This window comes from Mesocricetus auratus, unplaced genomic scaffold (genome assembly GCF_017639785.1).
Source record: "Mesocricetus auratus isolate SY011 unplaced genomic scaffold, BCM_Maur_2.0 Super-Scaffold_100008, whole genome shotgun sequence".
Classification (NCBI taxonomy): Eukaryota; Metazoa; Chordata; class Mammalia; order Rodentia; family Cricetidae; genus Mesocricetus; species Mesocricetus auratus.
Genome location: NW_024429192.1, coordinates 59,429,805 through 59,453,620, shown reverse-complemented (window position 1 = coordinate 59,453,620; position 23,816 = coordinate 59,429,805). Strand labels below are relative to the sequence as shown.

At 49.8% G+C, this 23,816-nt stretch overlaps 1 protein-coding gene across 3 annotated transcripts in view; it reads left to right on the top strand.

Moving 5' to 3' along the window:
• Nucleotides 1–22,051, top strand: part of Bdh1 (3-hydroxybutyrate dehydrogenase 1) — a 33,110-nt gene extending 11,059 nt beyond the window's left edge. For all 3 annotated transcript variants that reach the window (XM_040750964.1, XM_040750961.1, XM_040750963.1), the window contains exons 3-7: nt 10,652–10,724; nt 11,662–11,772; nt 13,696–13,837; nt 19,555–19,707; nt 21,293–22,051. In XM_040750964.1, coding sequence (XP_040606898.1) covers nt 10,652–10,724; nt 11,662–11,772; nt 13,696–13,837; nt 19,555–19,707; nt 21,293–21,762 — 949 coding nt within the window. In that variant the 3' untranslated portion in view covers nt 21,763–22,051. The remainder of the gene's footprint in view (nt 1–10,651; nt 10,725–11,661; nt 11,773–13,695; nt 13,838–19,554; nt 19,708–21,292) is intronic.
• The last annotated feature ends 1,765 nt before the right edge of the window (nt 22,052–23,816 follow it).

Genomic DNA, 23,816 nt, shown 5'->3' with positions numbered 1-23,816 from the left:
AGGACACCCAGATCCTCCATACTCACCTTCCTCAGCCGTTTACATCATATAAACTAGTGTAGTGCTGACTTCCATCAGGGGATGGCCATGGAAATGGCACAGATGAGCAAGCTTCAGATCTTAGCCAGCCTTCACCAGATGAGCAAGCTTCAGATCTTAGCCAGCCTTCACCAGATGAGCAAGCTACAGATCTTAGCCAGCCTTCACCAGATGAGCAAGCTACAGATCTTAGCCAGCCTTCACCAGATGAGCAAGCTACAGATCTTAGCCAGCCTTCACCAGATGGCCCACTGATGGGTGTGTCTTACACAGCACACACATTAGCCCCTGCCACCGCCATTGCATTTAGCTGACGTGTCTCCTTAGTCTTTCTCATCAGCAGAGATTCTTCTTCACCTTAGTCGTGATCTTGACACTGGAAGGCCACTCGCCAGCTACTCTGAAGAACGTCTCCTGGTGTAGGGTCTCTTCCAGTGTAGGCTTTGTGTGTGTGTGTCGTTGCGGTGTTGTGGTTAAAAGTAGATGTCTGGTACGGAGCTTGCAGAAGTGAGGTGTGCCCTCCTTAGCACCCCACGAGTGTCCGTGTGACTCATTTCTTTGGTCTTTCTGTGTTTGCACCTTAAGGAAATACCCTAGACATCCCTGAACTGCTTGTGCAGTTTAGGAGAATTACTAAATAAGTCCAGACTAAACAAACAGACGTTTGGTATTCTGGAGACACTATCTTTCCATATTACTCAGGCTGGTTTCCAGATCCTTCCTTTGGGGTCCTCCCACTTCAGCCTGTGAGTGCTGGGTCTAGGTGGGAGTCGCTGCACTCAGCAGATCTTGCCTGTTCCAGGGAGTTCTGTGGGCTCTGCTGCTCCAAAAGAAGATAAACTTCTCCTGGTCAGGTTTGAAGGAAGTAAAATGTCTGTCAAGTTAAATGCTCAGTACCTATAGGAAGACACTTGGCCTTTTCTATGCTAGTATGTTTCTTTAGAGTAGACATTGAGGGCTGGAGATATGACTCAGTGGTTAAGAGCATTGATTGTTCTTCCAGAGGTCCTGAGTTCAATTCCCAGCACCCACATGGTGGCTCACAGCTATCTATAATGAGATCTGGTGCCCTCTTCTGACATGCAGGCAGAACACTATACATAATAAATAAATAAACCTTAGAAAAAGATAGAACAGATTTTGAGAATTTTCTCAGCATTTGCTAGAATCCATTTGTATGGGATCCAGAGCAAGAGGCTCGGCTGCAAATAGGACTTAAGCTCTCATTGTCACTGTGAGAAGGACTTAAAATCACCTCTGTGCATAGCAGTGTTCACTGCATCGAAGGGGACAAGGATCCTGGCTGCCGAAGGGTTTTAGAGAGAAGCGTCTTCCTGCCTTTTTTTAAAAATCCGTTCTTATTTACTTCTTATTTGTTCAAGCCCTTGAATGTTACAACACCAGAAATTCTGTGTCCAATGGCTTAAGCAGGAAGTTGCCTGAGAATCTGGCAGGAACCACGCCACTTTGCATGGGCACAAATTACCCTTCTCAGATGGCTCTGCTTCTGTCTAGTTTGCTCTCACAACTCCTCATGGTTTCTGCTTTGTTGCACATAAGTACAACCCTTGCCCAAAGGAGAATTCACCTTTGTCCCTGACATAAGCGCTGCGCATTTAGGAAGAACTGTGCTCCCTCTGCAAACCATACTGCTTCTAGACATTCTTGTTTCTTAGATGTCCTATTCCCAGCAGGCCAGGACACCCCATTCTCGAGGCATCAGGGACCCAGCACCTTGGTCTGTTGCTCCTCCCTCTTCTCCACTTTCCCCATAGAATCTACAGACAGAGTCTCCAAGCTGTACCAGTGCCTTGCTGAGGGATGTAGGGAAACTGCCCCGTTATTTGCCCGCCTTTATCCTTTAAAGCAAGTGATTCATAAAAATAGAAAAACCTGGACCTGGAGGGATGGCTCAGTGATTTAGAGACCTGCCTGCTCTTACAAAGGACCCAGATGCTCCCAGGGAGCATTCACATGGCAGCTCATGTTAGTCCAACTCCAGCTAGAAGGGATCTGGCGCCCTCTTCTGGCCTCTGCAGCCACTGAAACACATGGTACACCTGCCTATTCGTAGGCAAATATTCATGCACATAAAATAAAAAATAGAAAAACCTGTCTCCAAAGTGGCACTTAGAGTTTTATGAAAATTTTTTATATAAAAACAACTCCAAGGCTGGGCGGTGGTGGCGCACGCCTTTAATCCCAGCACTCAGGAGGCAGAGGCAGGTGGATCTCTGTGAGTTGGAGACCAGCCTGGTCTACAAGAGCTAGTTCCAGGACAGCCTCCAAAGCCACAGAGAAACCCTGTCTCTACCCCTCCCCCAACAAAAAAAAAACCCAAAGGAAATTAAAATATTTCTACCAAAGATTTGTCTTTAAAGAGAAGTGAGGCATTAGTTGCACTTCTGATTTATTTGAGGAGGAAAAACACTACCACAGGGATGCTCTTGACTATGTGGGTAATGAAGAGCTACCTGGAATTTCAGATGGCACAGCGTGTATGTGGCGGGGGCAGCAGAGCTGAATCAGAATGAATTACATGTCCCCAAGGTGGGGTATCAGTAGAGGCCCAGAGGGAGGGAAACTGGACAGGGGTGACCCGTGCTGAGATCAGCACAGGTCGTAGGGAGAACCACTGGCCTGAATTTGCTTGAGTCTCAGTTGCCAAGGGCTTCGTCTCCAGTCATCCCCGAGGGTGAGTCCTGCTGATCCCCTGGCGTCACTGATGCATGACCTCCCAGCTTGGATGCATTTAACGTATCCGTTGCTGGGAAGTCAGTACCTCTCACAGCATACCTGTGTCTTTGGACAGCTCCATATACAGTCCTTCTTTCTCCTATAAATGCCGCCCTTTGTTCCTGGGTCCATCTCTGTGTTCACACTGTCACATCTCTCTTGGGACCATGCCATCCAATGCCCATCTGCTTGTCCCCTTTTATTCCCTCTATATGGTTCCCTCCTGAGTGTCTCTCCTTGGCCTGCATTCCTCTTAAGGTGTGATACCCAGACAGCTGCACAGCCACTGCTGGCCACAGGCCTCAGCAGGAGTCTCCCAGGACACATTTGGGTGAAAACTTTCCAAGGACTGGCTGGTTATGACCCCTGCTGTGACACCAGTGGCCTCTGGTTTTAAGAGTGTCTGGCTGTGCCTGAGGACACCGGTGCCTCTGGCAGACAGTTTGCTGATGTGCCCCCTCCCCCCCCTTGCAGGACACTGGTACCTATACTCTGCACTAGTGACCTGCCCAGGCAGAGAGGAAGCATGACAACCCATAGCTCTGATCCAACAGTGTAGACGTGGGCGCTGGTGTTTTCACCTGGTTCTTTTAAATCCACGCTAGGTTTACATACCTACTTTTGGCAGCTGTGTGATCCTGGAGATTCCTGACTGAATTTTTTCCCTTGAGGCCATTGTGATACTGTAGTTGGGTCACCCTGCCTTCTAAACCCAATCTCACGAGATTCAGCTCACTACATTGGCTCGTGGTTCCCTCAGTGGAAAGCTGTTACTGGTCACCAATGCTGGTTCACAATGGGAGGAACAGCAGTTAGGAACGCTGACCGGTGAGAAAGGGAAAGAGCCGGAGTGGATACCTTGGCCATTCCGAAAGGTCTCTTCTATGTGGCCTGGGCTTTCTGGATACAAGTGTTCAAATGAGCAGTGCTGTCTACCACAGGCCCTTGGCACACAGTGGCTGTGCTTCTCTCTGCCACACCCGCGGGTTCTGCTTTAACTGCTCACGAGTGAGGGCTTCTCCAAGGTGAGAAGCAGTCCTCGGTCAGGGATGCCACCTGGGTGTAGGGAGCCTGGCAGGACTGAGAGAATTGAAATCAGAGCAGATGAGGCACAGCTGGCACTGGTGCGGGGTGGTGGCTGAGAGCCAGGCAGAGCGTAGCAGGACACTCCTGCCATCTGGGGCTGCCCCGTGCTGGTCAGAGGCTGAATCACCACTCTGTAGGGCTCCGCCTTTCAGGGTTGGGTGCAGAGGGTCCCGGGCTGTGAGATCTCTGGAAATGTAAAAATGTGCCACCGACATTGGGTATGAGTGGTAGAGCCCAGTGTCACATACTTCTCGGCCATGGCGGCCTCGCATCTGGATATGTTTGAGAATGGGAAAATGGGTTACAGACAAATGTGGTGGCAAATTTCTGACATAAGCCTTTATCTTACTTGTGACTTCTTTTGTTACTTTTTAAGATGTCACATGTGGGCCAGTGAGATGGGACCCATGTAAAGGTAGGAGAGAATTGACTGTACAGAGTGTGCCGTCACACACACACACACACACACACACACACACACACACACACCCTACAAACACGCATACCCCCACATACACTAATAATACTAGTAATTAATGAATAAAATAAAATGTCATGTACTTAGAAATGTCATGCTGTACCAAGGACCCTTAAGATAAACACAATTCAGTTCTACTAGAAACACCTTTCTGGTTCCTTTGTTTTTGTAGAGTCATGCCAGGAATCATGGCACATACTGCTTTTTTTTTTTGGTGACGTCATCTGACCTAGCTTTGGTTAGACTGATCCTGCTGTTCTCACTTGAAACCATCTGTACATGAGAACTTAACTCAATAAAGCTCAGATCATCACCCAAGCAGATTTTCCCAATGGACCTTGTTTCTATCTAGTCAACCTTAAGAATGGTGGCTAACACCCTTTCTAGGTTTAGGGACCTAGGGCCTGAAGCATCTTGGACAAGCAAGCTACCACTGGGTAGTACATTTTAACGCTTCAGTTTAAACCGGTAATATATGTGTATAGTACCGAAATTCAAATGGCAGAAAATAGTCACTCATCTTCCCTGGCCTCCTCCTCTTACCATCGATGGTTCCATAGTCACTTAGAAGGGAACTTCCGCTTCTGAAAAGATGGAGCGCATGCACCTTTTCTTTTCTATCCCTGCCCCCTACAAGCACAGTGACAGTTTCTGGATATTCTGTAAAGCAAGCCTAGACTGTTCAGGTGGTCAGAAGGCAGATGAGGCCTAAAGAATGACAGTCTTGAGGTTTCCGTTTGTTTCATGTACCCCAGACTTGGAGCTGATGAAGCTGGCAGTGAGACAGATACAGCCCACTCCAGCGGAAGTCACTTTCTCCACCTGCAGGAGCAGCTTAGCAAGGCAAAAAGCCCCTGGGCTTTGATTGTTCCCCTCACATCTGTGGCCTCAGCCTATGTATGTCATCGAGGGTCAGCAGACAGCCGAGTCTAGGCTTCATAGGCAGGCTGTGTTGGGGGGAGTGTAGGGGTTGCCTTGGATCCTCGTGAGTCAGAGAAAGCTAAGTAGAGACCAGGACTGTCATTCTAGGGTACCCCTGTCTGCTTTGGAGGAAAGAGAAGAGTCATGGGAGGCTGTTGGGAGACTTTATCCATCCCCATCAGTAATGAGGCCATACATCCCTACATGTGTGCAAAGCAGTAATGAGACCACCAACCTCTCCCAGCCAGGGAAGTAGCAGTGGAGCCCTGGAGCTGGGCTGAGCTTTCCATGACTTTATGAAGTCATGGACGTATTTGTGAAGTTAATATTATTTATACTTATCTCCAAGCTAGACAAAGACAGTACCACAAAAGTGAAGGGAAACTACAAACCGATATCCTTTCTTTCTTTCTTTCTTTCTTTCTTTCTTTCTTTCTTTCTTTCTTTCTTTCTTTCTTTCTCTCTCTCTTTTTCTCTCTCTCTCTCCTTCCTTCCTTTCTTCCTCTCTCTCTTTCTCTCTCCTTCCTTCCTTCCTTCCTTCCTTCCTTCCTTCCTTCCTTCCTTTCATTCTTAAATATTTTGAGACAGTGTTTTTCTGTGTAGCCCTGACTATTCTGGAACTTTCTCTGTAGACCAAGCTGGCCTCAAATTCAGACGAGTGTCTGTCTCTGCCTCCAGAGTTCTGGGATTAAAGGTGTGTGCCACCACCACCCGGCCAGACCAATATCCTTTGTGAATACTCTTAAATTATTAGCATGTAGAATTCAACAATATCTTTTTAAAATATATAACATGAAAAGATATATTTGTTCTAGGGATATAAGGATAACTATTTACTTATTTGCTTTACTTATTTGCATGGATGTGTAGGCAAGTGTATGTGAATGCAGGAGAACCCAATTAAAGGATTCCAAGGTTTATTAAGAAACACTGTCATAGCCGGGCGTTGGTGGCGCACGCCTTTAATCCCAGCACTCGGGAGGCAGAGGCAGGCGGATCTCTGTGAGTTCGAGGCCAGCCTGGTCTACAAAGTGAGTTCCAGGACAGCCTCCAAAGTCACAGAGAAACCCTGTCTCGAAAAACCAAAAAAAAAAAAAAAAAGAAAGAAAGAAACACTGTCAGATAACAACAAGGTAGAGAGTGGGTGCGGTCTCCCCTATTGCCCTGGGGTGAATGGAGGAAGGAGCAATCCGATCTCTGACTCGCACTCAAGAGAGTGAGAGCTGCTCCCTCTTTCTTTTAAAGGAGTACGTCAGCAGACAAGAAACTCCACCTCTATCGGCCGAATGAATACCCACGACACGTGTGTGTGTGTGTGTGTGTGTGTGTGTGTGTGTGTGTGTGTATACATATGTGCATGTAATTTGTGAGTCTATATAGGTGGAAGTGTGGGTGCAATGGAGCCCAGAGTTCTGTCCATTTTGTAGTATAGAAGTTATTCTAAAAGTTGCATGGAAAGGCAAAAGAAATAAAATAATAATTTCTTTTTTCAAAAAGAGAAATGAGGTGAGGGTACATAGGTCAATAAAACAGATAAGAGCATCTAGAACTAGGCCACACAGCGTGCTTGAGTGTTTTATGGCAACAGTGATTTAGAAGATAGTGTTTCAAACAGTGCTGCTGGGACTCACAAGCAAAGCCAAATCCTTTGACCTAAGTGTTGTCTTACGTCAACATAGACTCAGAAAGAATCGTGATCTTAATTGATCTAAGTATTGTCTCACGCCATCATAGACTCAGAAAGAGCCGTGAGCTTAAATGGAAAACTTTCAGGTAAAAAAAAAAAAGGAGGATAAGTTTAGGTAAGGAGTCACATATGTCCCATAAGAAGGAAAAATGGGTTGATTAGACATCATCAAAAATGAAACACATTCCCTTGCGGTAGCCCTGGGTAAGAGGAAAACAGGGGGCAGGCATGGTAGTGCACACTTTTTTCCCCTTGGGTTTTTCGAGACAGGGTTTTTCTGTGGCTTTGGAGGCTGTCCTGGAACTAGCTCTTGTAGACTAGGCTGATCTTGAACTCACAGAGATCCACCTGCCTCTGCCTCCCGAGTGCTGGTATTAAAGGGTTGGGCCACCACCACCTGGCCAGTAGTACACACTTTTAATCCCTATTTGGGAGACAGAAGGAGGCAGATCTCTGTGAGTTTAAGGCTAGCTAGCTGTATTTACATAGCAAGTTCCTTCCCAGCCACTTAAGGCTACATAGTGAGACTCTGTCTCAAAACAGACACTAAAAGAAGGCTGCTATAGAGTAGGAGAAAAGATTTTTATGCTGCAGGACAGCAAAGGCACCTAGAGCATCAAAAGGATGTTCAAAGGTCAGCAGTAAGGAAGAAAGAGTCCACCTAGAATGTGGCCAAACACAGGATGACCATGCCATGCTATGGTCTGTATGCTTGTGTCCTCCCAAATGCTGAAATCTTACTCACTGTACTGCTGGTGTATTGGTCTCTAGAGGAGTGTAGGGGGATGATTTACAAAAGGGGTGAATTAAATTGGCTTACACAGTAGAGCTGGCTAGTCTCAACATTGTGTACACATAGGAGAGCTTGAGATCCCAGTACCTGCTCAGGCCATAAAGCCAGTGCCTCAGCAGTCTCAAGCCAGTGCCAGAGGCCTGGGAGACCCCCAATCATCACTGGTTTTCAGTCTACATTGGACGGCAGAAGAAGCTGGAATCAGATAGCAGCAGTAGAGTGTGCACCTCAGGAAGAAGCGAGTGCAATCTGGCGGCATGGCTTTCCCCTCAGACTTCTGTGCATATGAACCCTCTCGGAGTGAATCCTCTTTGGAAGCCCTCAAAGGCAGAGCTTGAGTCTTCTAGTTTGTTTCCAAATCCTTTCCAGTAGACAGTTAAAAGAGACCATGCCAGCTGGTGGGAATAGGTTGGGCCTAAGGAGGTGTTAGGTCACAGATGCAAAGCCTTCGTCAGTGGGTTAATGTCTTGGTGACAGAGGTCTAAGACACACCCTACCCCCCAACCCCCTCACACTCCCCTTCTTCCAAGTAAAGTCACAGTAAAAAATTTAGGAAGTGGGCTCTCATCTCTACTGAAACCTTGAGTTAGAGCTTCCCAACTTTCAAAACTGTTAAATTTTCACCCTTCATAAACCACTGTCTTGACTGTAAGTCACCCATACTGTGATATTTTATTAGCCATCTGACCTGAGACAGGCAGTAGATAAATATAGAAGAGACAGTCAACATCATTAGCTATTAGAGAAATGCAAATTAAAAACACAGTGAGATAATCATGTATAGTCTTAGACATGGCTAAAATAAAAAGGGGTGGCCTGTAATCCCAGCACTTGGCATGCTGAGGGGGACGCTGTCCAGTTTGAGTCAGTCTGGTCTACATGAGACCCTGTCTCAAAAACCAACAATAACACATAAAATTTTAAAAATAGTGACATCATCAGATTCTGAGAAGTGTGTGGAGAAACCAGTCCTCATACATTTCTTCTGGGAATGTAGTATGCTTCCACTGCTCCTGAGCTGTAAACAGCTCCCCAGTCTCTTAAAACAAAGTACACACCTACCATATGACCCAATGGTTACACTCCTGGGACTTTATCCAAGAGAAACATGTTTATACAAAATCCTGCCTAGGAATATTCATAGAAGCTTTATTCATAATAAATCCAAAGTGGAAGCAACCCAGATGACCTTCAGAAAGTAAATAGTCATTCAGTTGCCCAAGTTAGAGAGGGTGACTTATACACAAAAGGGAAAACTTGCTTCCAGTGATCTGGATGAGTTTCCAGAGAGCAACACTGAGTATAACAAGCCAGACCCAGAGGCTGTGTACTATATGGTCCATTTTATAATGTTCTCTTTGTGGGTACCATTTTGTGTCTTTGAGGCAGAACTGTATTTTGTGGTACAGGCTGGTCTGGAACTCCCAGAAGTCTTCTTGCATCAGTCCCCTGTATGCTGGGATTACAGATTAAGCTACCATGCCCGATTTAACGCTGTTGAAATGGTAGTTGTAGTGATAGAGAACAGATTGAAGAGGGTGGGGTGGGGTGGGTGTGGCTCTGGAAAGGGTAAAGAGAAAGATGCAAGACATGATGGAAACGTTCCACATTGTTGCTGTATCTCTGTCAGTATCCTGGCTGTGATATTGCAGTTGTGCAATGCTACCATTAATGGGCATTGGGCAAAGGGTACCCAACATCTCTCTGATTGTTTGCTTTTTTTTTTCCTTTTCTCTTCTCTCTCCCTCTCCCCTCCTCCTTCCCTCCCCTCCCTCCCCTGTCTTCCTTCTCTCTTCTCCCTCTTCCCATCCCCCTCTTAAATCTAGGGTTTTGCATGTGACAAGAAAGCACTCTACCACTGAACTGTATCTACAGCCCTATTTTTACTTTTTATGATAGGCAGGGTCTCTCCAAGTTGCCCAGGATGGCCTTGAACTTGTGATCCTCCTGCTTCATCTTCCCAAGTAGCTGTCATTACAAGCCTGCCTCCCCCAAGCCCAGCTCTATGCATTGTCTCTAAACAGTGTGTATGTCTGAAATTATCTCACAATAAAAAGTTTAAAAACAAGATCAGGAAAACAGCATTGAGCTTAGGGAGAGTTGAAACACGGAAATTAAAGGTGGCTTTACTTTTAATGTGCACGTGTACGCGGGCATATGTGGGTGCGCGCATGTGCGGGTGTGTCCATGTGCGGGTGCCAGCATGTGCGGGTTTGCGCATGTGCGGGTGAGAAGGAAACCTGCAGCAATCCAATCAGTCCTCTTTCCTAGCATCATGTGGCTCTGTGATGAGTCTCGGGCTGTCAGGGTTGGCAGCAATGACCTTTACCCACTAAGCCGTCTCACCAGCCTGAGAAGGCTTTAAAAGAACTGTTCTCTGGCCGGGCATTGGTGGCGCACGCCTTTAATCCCAGCACTTGGGAGGCAGAGGCAGGTGGATCTCTGTGAGTTTGTTCCAGGACAGCCTCCAAAGCCACAGAGAAACCCTGTCTCAAAAAATAAACAAACAAACAAACAAACAAAAAGAACTGTTCTCTGAAAGCTTATGCATACTTTTGATTACATTTGGAAGCAGAAAATGAATATTATTGGAGTAGGCCAAGGGCCAGCCAAGGTTTGGCATGGCCTCCTAAGAAAAGTAGCCATTGGGCTGGCTTTCTTCTCAGGAAGGCATCTCCTTAGTCTAGTAGCTGAGGTGGCAGCTTGAAGGCTGGCGTACTGCCTGCCTGCCTGGCTCCTGGTGGGGAGGGGTCTCTAACAGTAACAGAGCTGACCCAGCGCTGCAGTGGGAGAGAAGCAGTGCTCCCTTAGCCTACATGGTGGTTGAGGCTGTTCCAAGATGTTTCTGCCCATGAGTGGGGTCTGGAGAGGGACTTGTTCCTTGAATCCATGGCTTGCTGTTTTCTTACAGGCACACACTGTTGTTTTACCCAGCATCCTTCACTGCATCCACCCGACGGACTTATGCCAGTGAGGCAGATGAGGTGAGTGGGCAGCCATTAGGTTGGGGAGGGCCCTTTTGGGACTGTAGGCTGCGAGCTACCTTCTGAATGGACACTGAGCAGTATTTTCACTTAACCCTTCGTTGAGGCCCTTCATCAGCGGGTAGACCCTCTCCCCGTGCAGATGGGAGCAGTCATGACCATTCCATCCCTCCCGTCAGGGAGCTTGTGGTAGGCCTGCCGGGCAGCAAAAAGCTGTGGTTCAGTGAAGCTCTGGGGTCTCTCAGCCCCGTCTGTGTTCCAGGCCTACCATTAACTGCTTTGGGCATTTTGAAAGTGACTCAGTTTCCTCACTGGTGTCATGGAATAATCACACTTACTCTACAGCAGCAGTTGTCAACCTATGGGTCATGACCCCTTGGGGGAGACTGGGTGGGGTTGTACCACCCTTCCACAGGGGTTGCCTAAGATCATTGAAAAAACCCAGATATTTACATTTTTCAGGAACAAAATTGCAGTTATAAAGTGGCAACAAAGATAATTTTATGGTTCAGGGTCACCACAACATGAGGAACTGTATTAAAGGGTGGCAACATTGGAAAGTTAAGAACCACAGTTCTATGGGGTTATGGTTGGGGATGGGGGCGTGAGAGGAACAGAGTATATGCCCAGTACTCTGCGCTCAGGAAGCACTGGAAAAGCCTGGCCTTGAGGAAGTGACAAGGACAGTGAGCACTGGTGACTGTAGATGAAGACACTGAGGAAGCAGGAGTCATTTCCCGGGCAGTACTGTTGCTGGCTGAGTCTAGGCTGGAACTTGGTCTCCTGATTCTAAGTCTCCAGACAGCGAGAGCCAGCTAGGAAGCTGAGAGTTGGCCACCCCGCATGCATTAATATTACTGTGTAGAGGGATGGGGCGGGCTGGTTACCCTACCTCAGGATCCTGGGTTCCTAACATGGGTCTAACCCTCTAAAACAGGCTAGCGGCAAAGCTGTCCTGGTCACAGGCTGTGACTCTGGATTTGGGTTCTCTTTGGCCAAACATCTACACTCAAAAGGTTTCCTTGTATTTGCTGGATGCTTACTGAAGGTAAGACTGGGTCATTTTCTTTACCATTGTGCAAGCTCTGTGTGTGTGTGTGTGTGTGTGTGTGTGTGTGTGTGCACTCACATGCACATGCTTTTCTAATATGTGTTGCTAAAACAGCCTACACCGTTCCCACTTCAGTCTCATTTGTTCTGCATAGCTTTTTGCATGGGTGCATCCATCTATCCATCCGCTAATCCTTATGTCCACCCATCCATTGCTCTGCCATTCATTCACTGGTCAAATGATGGGCCTGACACTCAGCTAGATGCTGTGGAGTAAGACTGGTCCCAGATCCAGTATCTTAGTCAGGGTTACTGTTGCCATGACCAATAGCAAGCTGGGGAGGAAAGGTTTATGTTGCCTACACTTCCATATCACATTTCTATGTAGAAATCAGTGGGGGCAGGAGCTGGTGCAGAGGTCATGGGAGGGTGCTACTTACTGGCTCATTCCTCACGGCTTGCTCAACCTGCTTTCTTATAGAACCCAGGACCACCAGCCCAGGAGTGGTATCACCCACGATGGCCTGGGCCTCCCACATCAGTCACTAAGAAAACAGCCTATAGGCATGCTCGATCTTTCGGAGGCATTTTCTCAGTTGACATTCCCTCCTCTCAGGGGACTCTAGCTTGGGTCAAACTGACGGAAAACCAGCCAAAGAACTCTCCATCCGGTGGTGAGAGGACACCACACACAGACACAGCTGAATAGCTACAATGAAAGCCTTCTCAAGTCTTTCCAGAATGTTCCGGGTGGGGGGAGCGCTGTAGAGAGGGAAGTGATTGGCTCTGACTTGACATGGAGGTGACTTGTTCAGGGCTGTGGGGAAGGAGTAGTGCTGTCATAGATGGAGACTGGGAAAGATGACCTGACAGACAGAGGGGACATCCCAAGCACAGACGTGACAGTGTAGAGCTCACTACTTTAGGACATCAAGTAACATTTAGGGTCTGTGAAGGGAAGTACTAGGACGCGAGACTGCAGATGTAACTAGGGGACTGTCCCCCGGTTCAGAGAGTTATGCAACCTCCCCAGGTCACTTTTAGGACATTTTCCTGGCTCTGTGTTTTTCCTTTGGTTCTTTTCAGTTATACGCTGACATGCCACACACACACACCTCAAGCCCTGGGCAGTCACTGATTTCCATCCCCCTAGACTTGCCTCACACTGGACTCAAAGTTACCGGGTCTTTTTACTATGTGTCTTTCACGTAGCACAATGTGTTGCTGTTTGTTCTTAGACAGAGACTCACTGTGCAGCTCTGGGCTGCCCAAGAACCCACAGAGATCCATTTGCCTCTGCCTTCCAAGTGCTGGGATTAAAGGCGTGCCCCAGCACACCTGACCTTAGCATGATTTTGAGAGCCATCTATATTGTGCCATAGTTCATTTTTTTCTGCAGAATGTTACTTGATTATATGGATATACTACAGTCTTTGTTCATTTGTACCCTAGATAAATTAGATTAAAAACTTTTGAGATTTATTTTTTACGTGTATGGATGTTTTGCCTACATATATGTGTATCACATGTGTATCTGGTGCCCCCAGACGCCAGAAGAGGGTGTCAAATCCCCTGGAGCTGCTGTTAAAGATGGTTGTGAACCACTGTGTGGGTGCTGGGACTAAACCCAAGTCCTCTGCAAGAGCAGTAAGTACTCGTAACTGCTGAGCCATCTTTCCAGCCCCAAACTGCATTTTTAAAAACCTCCATAAAAATAAACACTCGTTCAGGATATTTATAAAAATTGGCTTGACCGTTGGCTATTTTGAATAGTGTTACTGTGAACATTCACATACCTGTGTCAGTGTAAGCCTCAGACTTTGCAGGGGATTAGAGTCAGTCCCTACTTGGGCCGGGTCCTAAGTCCAGAGCCTGCCTAGGGTAGGAAGGACAGAGGTGACCACAGCCCTCTCTCCCCCAGGACAAAGGTGATGCCGGGGTCGAGGAGCTGGACAGCTTAAAGAGCGACCGCCTGAGAACCGTCCAGCTCAATGTCTGCAATGGTGAAGAGATAGAGAAAGCAGTGGAGACCGTCCGCTCCAGTCTGAAGGACCCTGAGAAGGGTGAGGGGCTGTGAGACTGGGGGTGGGTATGTGGCGCCATTGCAGGGACCCTGCCCAATGCTGCCCTCCATTTGCTGGCCTCCTGGAAAAGGTTCCTCTCTTTTTTGTGTAAAGTCTTCCTCCTGCTCGGTTTAAGGGCGTGGACTGATTAAATTAAACATACTGGTGCAATAGGGCAGAAAATGGCTAGAGGCGAGTTTGAAGTCTGTGGAGTACAGACTGACAGACTAGTTCAGACCAGTTCATCCAGTGCTCTTTGAATGCCCACCCTGGGCTGGCACTGGACTGAGTGGTGGGGGCACAAAGAGAGGGGATTGATTTCACCCTCAGGGAGCAGGGCACGGACAGAGGCAGCAGCAAGGAAAGAGGGCCGAGCCCAGTGCCAGGGTAGGGTAGGGTAGGATAGGGATGGGCAGTGTGGGAGAGAGCAGGAGGGTTATGCTGGAAGCAGGGCAGAGCCTGAACAGTGATGGGCTGCAGCCCCTGGTGGGCTGGGATGCGGGCCCCGGCATCGTAAGGTTGAGCCTGGGGTGGCAGCAAATGAGGTGGGGCTGGCAGCTTTGTGGACGGTGCTGGAGAGTGAAGGGACTGTCTTGAGGTCATGGCCTCCTTGGCTTGTGAGGCTCCCTCTGGAGCCTGCATTAGAGTGGGGAGGGGTGGGTGAAAGGGGAGTATGGGTGGCATAGCCCTGAAAATGGTGGTAGGTGGGCTCGCTGGTCAGACTGAAAGAACAAAGCCAGCAGACAATTCGGATATGGGAATGGAGAGCAGGAGGTGTCTGTCCTGCGTGGCTCCATGTCCTCAGCTGCAAGAGCAGGCGGCATGGAGGCGCCCGTGAAACACTCTGGGATGTGTCCAGAGGGAATACAAGCAGTTGGGGATGTCACGGTGGTCTGTTCTCCAGCTCGGGAGGCACCATTCAGGTGGGCCTCAGAAGCGCAGAGCTGGACCATACGTCAGGCCCTGTGGAAAAGCCAGTCTGTGCTGTTGATCTTAGGCCAGGAAAAAAAGGGGGGCTGCCTCAGTTAGCTCCCTGCTGCACAACTGCTGGGCGGGGCCAGTGAAGGGGCCAGGCGGCCTGCACCTGTGCTGTGCAGCTGACTCAAATCGCCAGGCTGAAAAACTGCCCTCTCCGAGAAGAGCTTGTGCCTCGTGGCTAACTAACTACAGGAGCGACTGTTCCTTAGGGAGCCTGTCACTGGGGTCACCTCAGCAGCTCAGTGCTGCCACCCTACCCTCCTAGAGGCCATTGTGGGGCGCTGCGTTCTCCAGGAGACCCACTGAACATCTGTTTAGTAATTAACCGCCATCAACTGGCCCATTAAGAAAAGGCAGGCCGGGTACCGGAGGGATGATCACCAGCCACATAGCCTTTGTCCGCACAGCCTCCCTGGGCAGCAGGGGCGTTGCCTCCACAGACTAGGAAGTAAGAAGGCAACAGCACCAGGCAGCCTGGAATCGCAGCTTGTGGGACTTGTGACTTGGCAGAATAGAGCGCAGCTACTGCTCTGCCATTCACAGAAACCCTACTGCCGTTTTGGAATTTTCCGGTTCAAAACCAGAAAATAAAAATGCCATAGCATTTGCATGCCGGCTTCCCTCACTCCTTCCATCCTCTCCACCTACCTCTTCCTGCCAATCGCGTCCCGTCCGCACCCCCACTCCCCCTTCATTCTAGCCCTGGTTGTCGTTTTCCTGGTAAATCAGGAACCTCTCCCACTGAGCACTGCTGGATTTGACCTCCAGGTGGCGCCCTCCCAGAGCGTCCCACCCAGCAGTCATGTTTAACACCCCACCCAGACTGGATAAGGACAGGCCTACTCCCATCTTGGGCCCTCTTGGGCACATTTGGATGCTGGTTTCACTCTGGCTCTATGGGTCAGTCACTACCAAAGTCTGAGAAGCCACCTCAGGTGCTGAGGTGAAGGGGGCTCTCCGCTTAGAGAGTCCAGTAATCTTCCACTAGTCCCACCGGCCCTGCTTTGTAGGACCCTGAGGAACTGGTCATCTGGAGCCTGTGACCAGCCTCCCAACTCCAGGAAGGCGTGCACACACAGTGTTGACAGGCGTGGGTGTGGCTGACCCTGGAGTCACTACTTATCAATGAGTATGCTTTTACTGAGTCCCTGCCGTATGCTTGGTACTGTGCTTGGTGCCTGGAGGGCTCTGGTCTGCCGGAAGGAGCTAGGAACTAGACACCAACCTAGCGGCTTCAGGACAAACCTCTGAGAAGCAGTTAAACAACCCAGGGGCCTCATGCTGTGGGCAGGGAATCCTTTCCCTCAGGCCGACCCTTGGTCTGGGAAGTGAAGACTGGATTTGCCCAGGTCTTCACCTCTCCAGACAAGGGTGACTTGGGTGTGAACCAGGTCCCGTGTGGGCCTCAGCTTGCTTGTCTGTGAGGTGGTGAGGTATTTCTAGCCATCCCTTGCCCAGTCTAGACCTTATGGCCATGGAGGCAAGGGGTGGGCTTTCCCAGGGAGCAACCAAGCTGTTGGTAGTGAGCGAGGCAGCGTGAATGGGTGGAGAGAGGCCTGCAAAGGCCTTGTGTGCTGCACTGCGGACTGAGGGCCACAGGGGAGAAAGATTAGCGTGGCTGCAGGTGCAGGGTTGAGATGAAGCCATAGATGGAGGCAGGGAGGCCTGGAGGGATCTTCACGGAGCACAACAGAGAGGTTAGCCAGGATCTGAGGCAATACGGAAGGAAACAGAACTGACTCTGACACAGCAAAGGAAACCAACAGCTGTGTGGGGCTAAGCGTGGAGCCTTGTCCTCAGTCCTGAGTCCAAATCACGTCTTCCTTGCCTGGTCCACAGGAACACCGAGCAAAGACTAAGCCTCTGTGAGCCTCAGCTGCCTCATTCAGCTATGGGCTGGGTTAGCAGCTACTGTGTGGCTTAGTTATGAGGGCCAGGTGACATCATCAAGTGCCACTCACTCTAGGACCCGGTGCCTGTCATTCTGATCATGTCATCTTGCCAGCCCTGGGTGGCACATTGGATGGGGAGGAGTGAACATAATAACACTAACAGAACTCATTGTGGTAGTTGTGGCCAGGGGGCGTTAGGACCGTGCAGCTCAGGTAGAAGGGACTGCAAGGCAGAGTTGTGGATCCAGCCCTCCTAAGGGTATGTGGGACTTGTCTGGACACGGAGGTAATACTGAGGCCATTGTGGAGCAGCAGCTGCCCTCTGGACTGGCAGGAGTGCTGTTGAAGTGTCTTTAGAACACTGGTTGGCCAAGGACTCTGAGAGCTACGAGGTCAACCACGACTTGCCCAGTCGGCAAGCAGAGTACTTTCACAGGTCAAGGTTAATCCACCTTTATGGGACAGTCGTACTAGATACAGTTGTTCTGCTTTTAGGTTGAGCATACACACATACATTAGGTCGTGGGATAACTGTCCCATCTGAATCAAGCACAAAGGCACTGGAAGGGTCTCCTCCAAGTGTGTAATAGGAGACTGTGTTAACTGTTCCAGGAGAGTCGGGCAATAGGAGAACATGGTGAGCACTAGATGGAGGTTGGAGTCCAGAGCGGTGTGACAGGATGGAGAAGTGGGGTGTTCTCAGAAGGAAGATTGGGTGGCACGGTTAAGAGTGCATTAGTGTGTGGAAATGGAGTGTTTGTAGGCGTTCGTCACCCAACACGAATGTACCGAGTTCCTAACAGAGTTCAAGGGTGACCTCTGGGTCAAGGGAGAGGTACATAAAAGGGTGAGAAGGGCGACAGCTGTGTGTGGAGAGGGGCGTGGGCCTAAGGGTTAGCTGTGACCACTGGCGAGGCTTTGGGCCCCGGGGGGCGCCTCAGGGAAGTCAGAAGACAGATGTGGGAGCTGTGGGGTTTCTGGGGTGCCTCCGATTGTCGGGTCTGTGCCCGAGAGATGAGGACAGGAAGCCCCGGCAGGCAGCTGGTGCAGAATCCTGGGAGCTCTTTGGACATTTAGTTAACCAGCAATTTCCTCTCCTTGATAAATGTCCTTAATTCCCTGTAATTGAAGGAGAAGGCACCAGAGGTCAGCTGACCAAGCCTCAATATGGGCAAGACGGAAGGAAAGCAACTGGAGACCAATTACTCTGCCATTCACACAAACTCATTCCCATGATGCACTGGGAGAGCGAGTCCCAGGCCTCATTCCCACAGGTGGCGAGCAAGCCTGGTGTCCCCTGCAAGGAGCACAGAGCTTTTCACGGCGGGAGATTAAGCCATAAGGAGACCAGAGCCTGAGAGCCTCCATAACAAAGAGGAGCGACCCCACTCTGCCCAGGCTCTGATCCATTCACCCATCCACTTCCTACACCCCAAAAGCTGAACTCAAAACAAGCCCTGGAAAACAGGCTAAGCTCCCTTGGCTTGGGTCCAACTCTGCCTCCGACTTAATGATGAGACTTAAATCTGTCTTTTCCCTTGACAGCTTTGGTTTCCCCTGCTGCAAAAATAGTTAAGACAAAATAAACTCCAGCAACTTTCCAGAACCAACACTGTCTGTGTCTACAAAAGCCAGCTGTTCCTTAGCTGCTCTGTGAAACAGTCAGCTGCAGCGAGCTGTGAGAATAGGCGTCTTCTCAGACCTGGACTGTCACACAGTCTCAGGAGAGGGCGAGAAGAGACACAATGGCAAAAAGGACCGAGCCACGTCCTTTAATGTGTGACCCCCAGCACGCTCAGGAGAGGAGCACGAGAGAACAGATGATTGTTAAGAGACCCCTGTGGAGTGGGGTGGCGCCTCAGCATGAACAAGGCCTGGCAGCAGAGCCCATAACTTTATGGGTGACCTTGAAGTTTTGGGCCCTTCTCTGAGCTTGGCTTGGAAAATTCCCGAGGTTTCCCTGGCCGCTGGCCAGAGGGGCAGTAGAAACGATAGCTGAGTTGAATGAACAGGGTACAGGGTGTAGACTTGAGGTCATATGGAGGAGAGGGAAATCCTGTCTTCATTACTTTTCTGTTGCTGTGATAAACACCATGACCAAAAGCACACTGGGAAGGGTTTGTTTGGTGTATAAACTTACACATCAGGGCTCATCTCTGTGAAGGAAGTTGGGGCAGGAAGTCAGGCAGGAGCCTGGAGGCGGGAACAGAAGCAGAGGCCATGGAGGATGCTGCTTGCTGGCTGGCACTGTATAGTTGCTCAGTTTGGTTTCTTACATACCACCTGGAAAGGCATTGTGTCACCCACAAGAAAACGCCCTACAGATTTGCCTACAAGCAGGTCTTATGGAGGCATCTTTTCAGTTACTATTACCTCTTCCCAGATACTCATCAGGTTGACAAAACCAACCCGTACAGTGCTGGTGTGGAGCAAGATGCAGGAGAAAATCTTACAAGGCTGAGGACTGATTCAGTCAGCAGTGTCAGGCAGCCTGGACTCTACCAAAGGGACATTCTATTCAGCCACGATGTTGTTGGCGCTCTCTCTCTCTCTCTCTCTCTCTCTCTCTCTCTCTCTCTCTCTCTCTCTCTCTCTCTCGCGCGCGCGTCTCTCTCTCTCTCTCTCTCGCTCTCTCTCGCTCTCTCTCTCTCTCTCTCTCTCTCTCCCTCTCTCTCTCTCTCTCTCTCCCTCTCTCCATCATCCTTGACTGACTCTAAAAGTGTTGTTTCCTGAGAGCCTTAGTCAAGAGGCTGGAGTCATGGGAGAAAGATAGATCAGAGTAAAGAGCGAAGGTGGGCTGGTGACATCTGAGCCCACACGTGACCGACTGTGTCCTCTTTTGTCCAGGAATGTGGGGCCTGGTTAACAATGCGGGCATCTCCACATTTGGAGAGGTGGAGTTCACCAGCATGGAGACGTATAAGGAAGTGGCAGAAGTGAACCTCTGGGGCACAGTGCGCACAACCAAATCCTTCCTCCCGCTTCTCCGGAGAGCCAAAGGTGAGTTGGGAAGAGATTCTTCCTGCCCACCCCCCATACCCGCCCAACCTTTTCATTCCTGTTCAGATTGGAAACACCAGACCTGTCAGAGCTAACATCCACAGTAGCGAGCATGGGTCTCAAAGCCAGGCGGGGCTTGGGAATGGTGATGAGCAGAAGTGTATGGCTGGGTAGGGGAGAGGGGTCTGCAGCTTTTGGAAGTAGAACAGCTGAGTTGGGATGGTGTGGACACCTGTAACCCAGCACTGGGGAGACGGACACAGGAAGATCTTGAGCTGATGTCAGCCTGGGATACATAATGAGACCCTCTCTCAAAAACACACAAAAAAGGTAGTTCAGTGGTCTGTGCCCTCAGGGCTTATGGGTCATAGCGGCTTGCCCTCTAAGAACCAATTCTGGAGAAGCAATCCCATGTGTACCAGCTGTGTCTACATGCTGTTATACCCAGTGTAATGTTAAACAAGCGTTAGCATGTTCCATGGCTGAAAAAATGAGACACTGTTATTCAGTTCAAACAAGACTGGAGACTGGAGAACAGACACAATGCCCAAATCACATAAAAATAGCCGTACATCTACAAAACCATCTATAGTCACGAGGGCTGACTTTTCTCCCTGGAACAGCAAGGCGATGTGACAAAAGGTACCAGATCCCCAGGTCTTGGCAACATAGGAAAGAACAGGAATCAGCCTGTAGTCTCAAGAGGAAGCCCCAGCTTTCAGTGACCTCACACTTAGGGGATGTTTGTTGGGGGGCACTCCTTAGCAAGCTGACCCAGGTCAGCCTGGGCTGAGTGGGATCTACCCCAAACCCACCAGGATGGGAGAAGTTGTGATGAGCCTACACTCCCAGGCGGGGCTGTGACAGAATGCTTTTGAAGTCACCATTCTCTTAATGCCCGAGTCAGGCAATGGCACCTCAGGTCCAGCCTTGAAATCAGCTTTGGAAATCCAGCCCCTGGTTCTGCTCCAGCCCACTTCTTTCTGGCCCTGGTGCTGGGAACAGCCCACCCACCCTGGTCCTCTCTTCTGGGATGGGGGTGTTCTAGGCTCCCTTTTGCCAGCCTCATCCTGGGCACTCTGGCTTCTGCTCTCTATCTCCGTCCCCAGCTGTGCCAGCAGCCGGTACCCATCTGGACTCACCATGCTTCCTCTCTGAGTACATGACTGGGGAAGCTGAGCTTTAAGCTCTCCGAGGGGAAGGAGAAGGTTTTGGTTTGTGTTTCTCCCCAGTCAGCATCAGACCCTGCTTCGAGAGGACGCACAGGCTCACACAGACATAGCCGTTCCATGTCTGTCTCGCGCCCAGTGTGTTTCCACCCGCGGTGTAATCGCCAGGCTAGTGGTCAGTCGGTTGTGTGCTGCCTGCTCCGCTGCACCCTCCTGGGGCACAGGCTTGTTCCCCATTTGTTCCCCCTTCCCTGGTCCTGCCTGGCGCAGCAGAGTCCTCGAGGAAGACTGGGGACACTGATTAGCTAGATGGTCCTCGGAGGCCCCCTGCCTCTGGATGGTTCTAAAGCTGTCCCTGCCAGGCCACCCCGTCACAGGGCAATGCCACCTGAGCACATGTTTGCTGTCTTCTGTAGGCCGTGTTGTTAACATCAGCAGCATGCTGGGCCGGATGGCCAACCCCGCCCGCTCGCCGTACTGCATCACCAAGTTTGGTGTAGAGGCTTTCTCTGACTGCCTCCGCTATGAGATGCACCCTCTGGGTGTGAAGGTCAGTGTGGTGGAGCCCGGCAACTTCATTGCTGCCACCAGTCTCTATAGCCCTGAGCGTATCCAGGCCATTGCCAAGAAGATGTGGGATGAGCTTCCTGAGGTCGTGCGCAAGGACTATGGCAAGGAGTACTTTGACGAGAAGATCGCCAAGATGGAGACCTACTGCAACAGTGGCTCCACAGACACGTCCTCTGTCATCGATGCTGTCACACACGCCCTGACTGCTGCCACCCCCTATACCCGCTACCATCCCATGGACTACTACTGGTGGCTGCGGATGCAGATCATGACCCACTTTCCAGGGGCCATCTCTGACATGATCTACATACACTGAAGAGCTGCAGAGGTCCCTGTGACCAGGGCATCTGATGGGAGGGAGGATGAGGGGAGTTCGTACAGTTACCTTTGATTACACTTGTGGATTATCCACTGTCTTAGGAAGACCTGTTTTAGCATTAACCTTACTTGTGCACGTGGTGAATGGTTCTGGGCCTTCACAGATGTGGGGGAACAGGTGGGGGGCCCTAAGCCTCAGGTTCAACATGGTGCTTCTACCTACCCCAAGCTGATTTTATACAAAGATTTGTTGGATATATCTTTATATTAAAAACAGATTGTTATAATAGAATCCAAAATCATTTTAAAGCCATTCAAAATATTTTTCCTTAAGCAAGTCTCATGAGCATGAAGAACAGATTTTTTTCCTTGTGTGCATGAAGAATTTGCAGATCTTGTGATCTGCATATAAAATACCTCTTTCACTGGGCCCAAATGGTCCTACTCATGTTCTGGCATTGCTGTAAAAAAACCTCATCACATTTGTGTTCTGGGGACACTTTGGACCCCTGAGTCCCTGACTCCTCTGGCCCGAAGTGTGTCTTCTCCTGAGATAGTCCCACCAGGTGCCACTGTGTGATCTCTGCACGTCCATGGCATGACGTGACTGGTGGCCAGCAGCCACTGACTCTCAGCTGGCTGGGGTTGGGGGATCTAGACATTGCCAGCCGAGATTCTCCACCCTCTTTGAAGACTCGAGTTAGATCTGGGTGCTTTGCCTAGGAGTGTGGTTTGGTTTCGCCTTGCACGGGGATTGGTGCTATCTTTGGGGCTGTAGACAAATTAGTAGTGCCAAGACTGGGCACTGAGACACCTTCCCAGCAATGGGTCTAGTTACCTGCTTGTCTCATGTGGTACACACACACACACACACACACACACACACACACACACACACACACACACACACACACGCACGCACGCACGCACACACGTGTTCCACAGGACTTCAGGGTAGTCACCTCTCCTTCCTACTATGAACTATGAACTTCTTTTTTTTTTGTTTTGTTTTGTTTTTACGAGACAGGGTTTCTCTGTATTGTTTTGGAGGCTGTCGGTCCAGCCCGGCCTCGAACTCACAGAGATCCGCCTGTCTCTGCCTCCCGAGTGCTGGGATTAAAGGCGTGTGCCACCACCGCCCGGCAAACTATGAACTTCTTAATTAAGCTGAAACACCACTAGGCAGTCAGTGTTACCAATCAAGGAAGGTTTGAATTTGAAGGCTGCTTGTCCCTCAGTTGTCCAGGGTCTGGGTATTTGGATCCAAACCAAGTACAGCTGTGTTGCAGGTGGCATCAAACCTTGGGCAACTTTACATATTTAAATAATCATTTGTGCCTTTTGTTGCGAAGTCTAGTCCTGCCACTAGAGGGAGCCATGCCTCCTCAGCTAGAGCCTGCTCAGGCGTTCCCTTTCATACAAGCCTGAGGTCTTTCCAAGAGTATTTGACCACCTACTTGGACACTGCCTGGAAACAAAGAAAAAAGAGAAACCCCTTTGGAAACACTGATCTTACACTCCTAAGGAGCTGTCTGGCCTGAACCTGAAGCCCAGTGCATAGAGAGAGCAAAGGAACCTAGGCAGCTAGAACACGCGGCCACGTGTAGCCGTGTTGAGGCAAAAAGGGTCCCAGAGAGCAAATTCAGCCTGCCTTTTGGGGTTTTTGACCCTTCTGGGTTCAAACAGAGGCGCTGTGTTCCAGCTCCTATCTTCAGGCAAGGCAGATAGGGTCTGGGAGGAAAGGGAAGAGGGAGGCTAGGTCTCGGGGCCCAGAGAGGGACCCCTGATGGCTCGCACTCCCTAACAGTGAGATGCTTTTGTACCGCAGGACTGCCTCCAGCTGGAGCCTTCCCCTGGCATTTTTACACCTTGGGAGAATTTGTTTTCATGCCTAATAAAGAGGTTGGTTGTAACACTTGGAGAGTGACTTGGAGTTACACTCGTGTGTCCACCCGTCACTGGGAACTAGAAGGGGATTGGAGGTGACACATAACTTCCCAGGAGTCCCAAGTAGCAATAAACTGAATGCCAGAGAATCTACACCGGGATCTT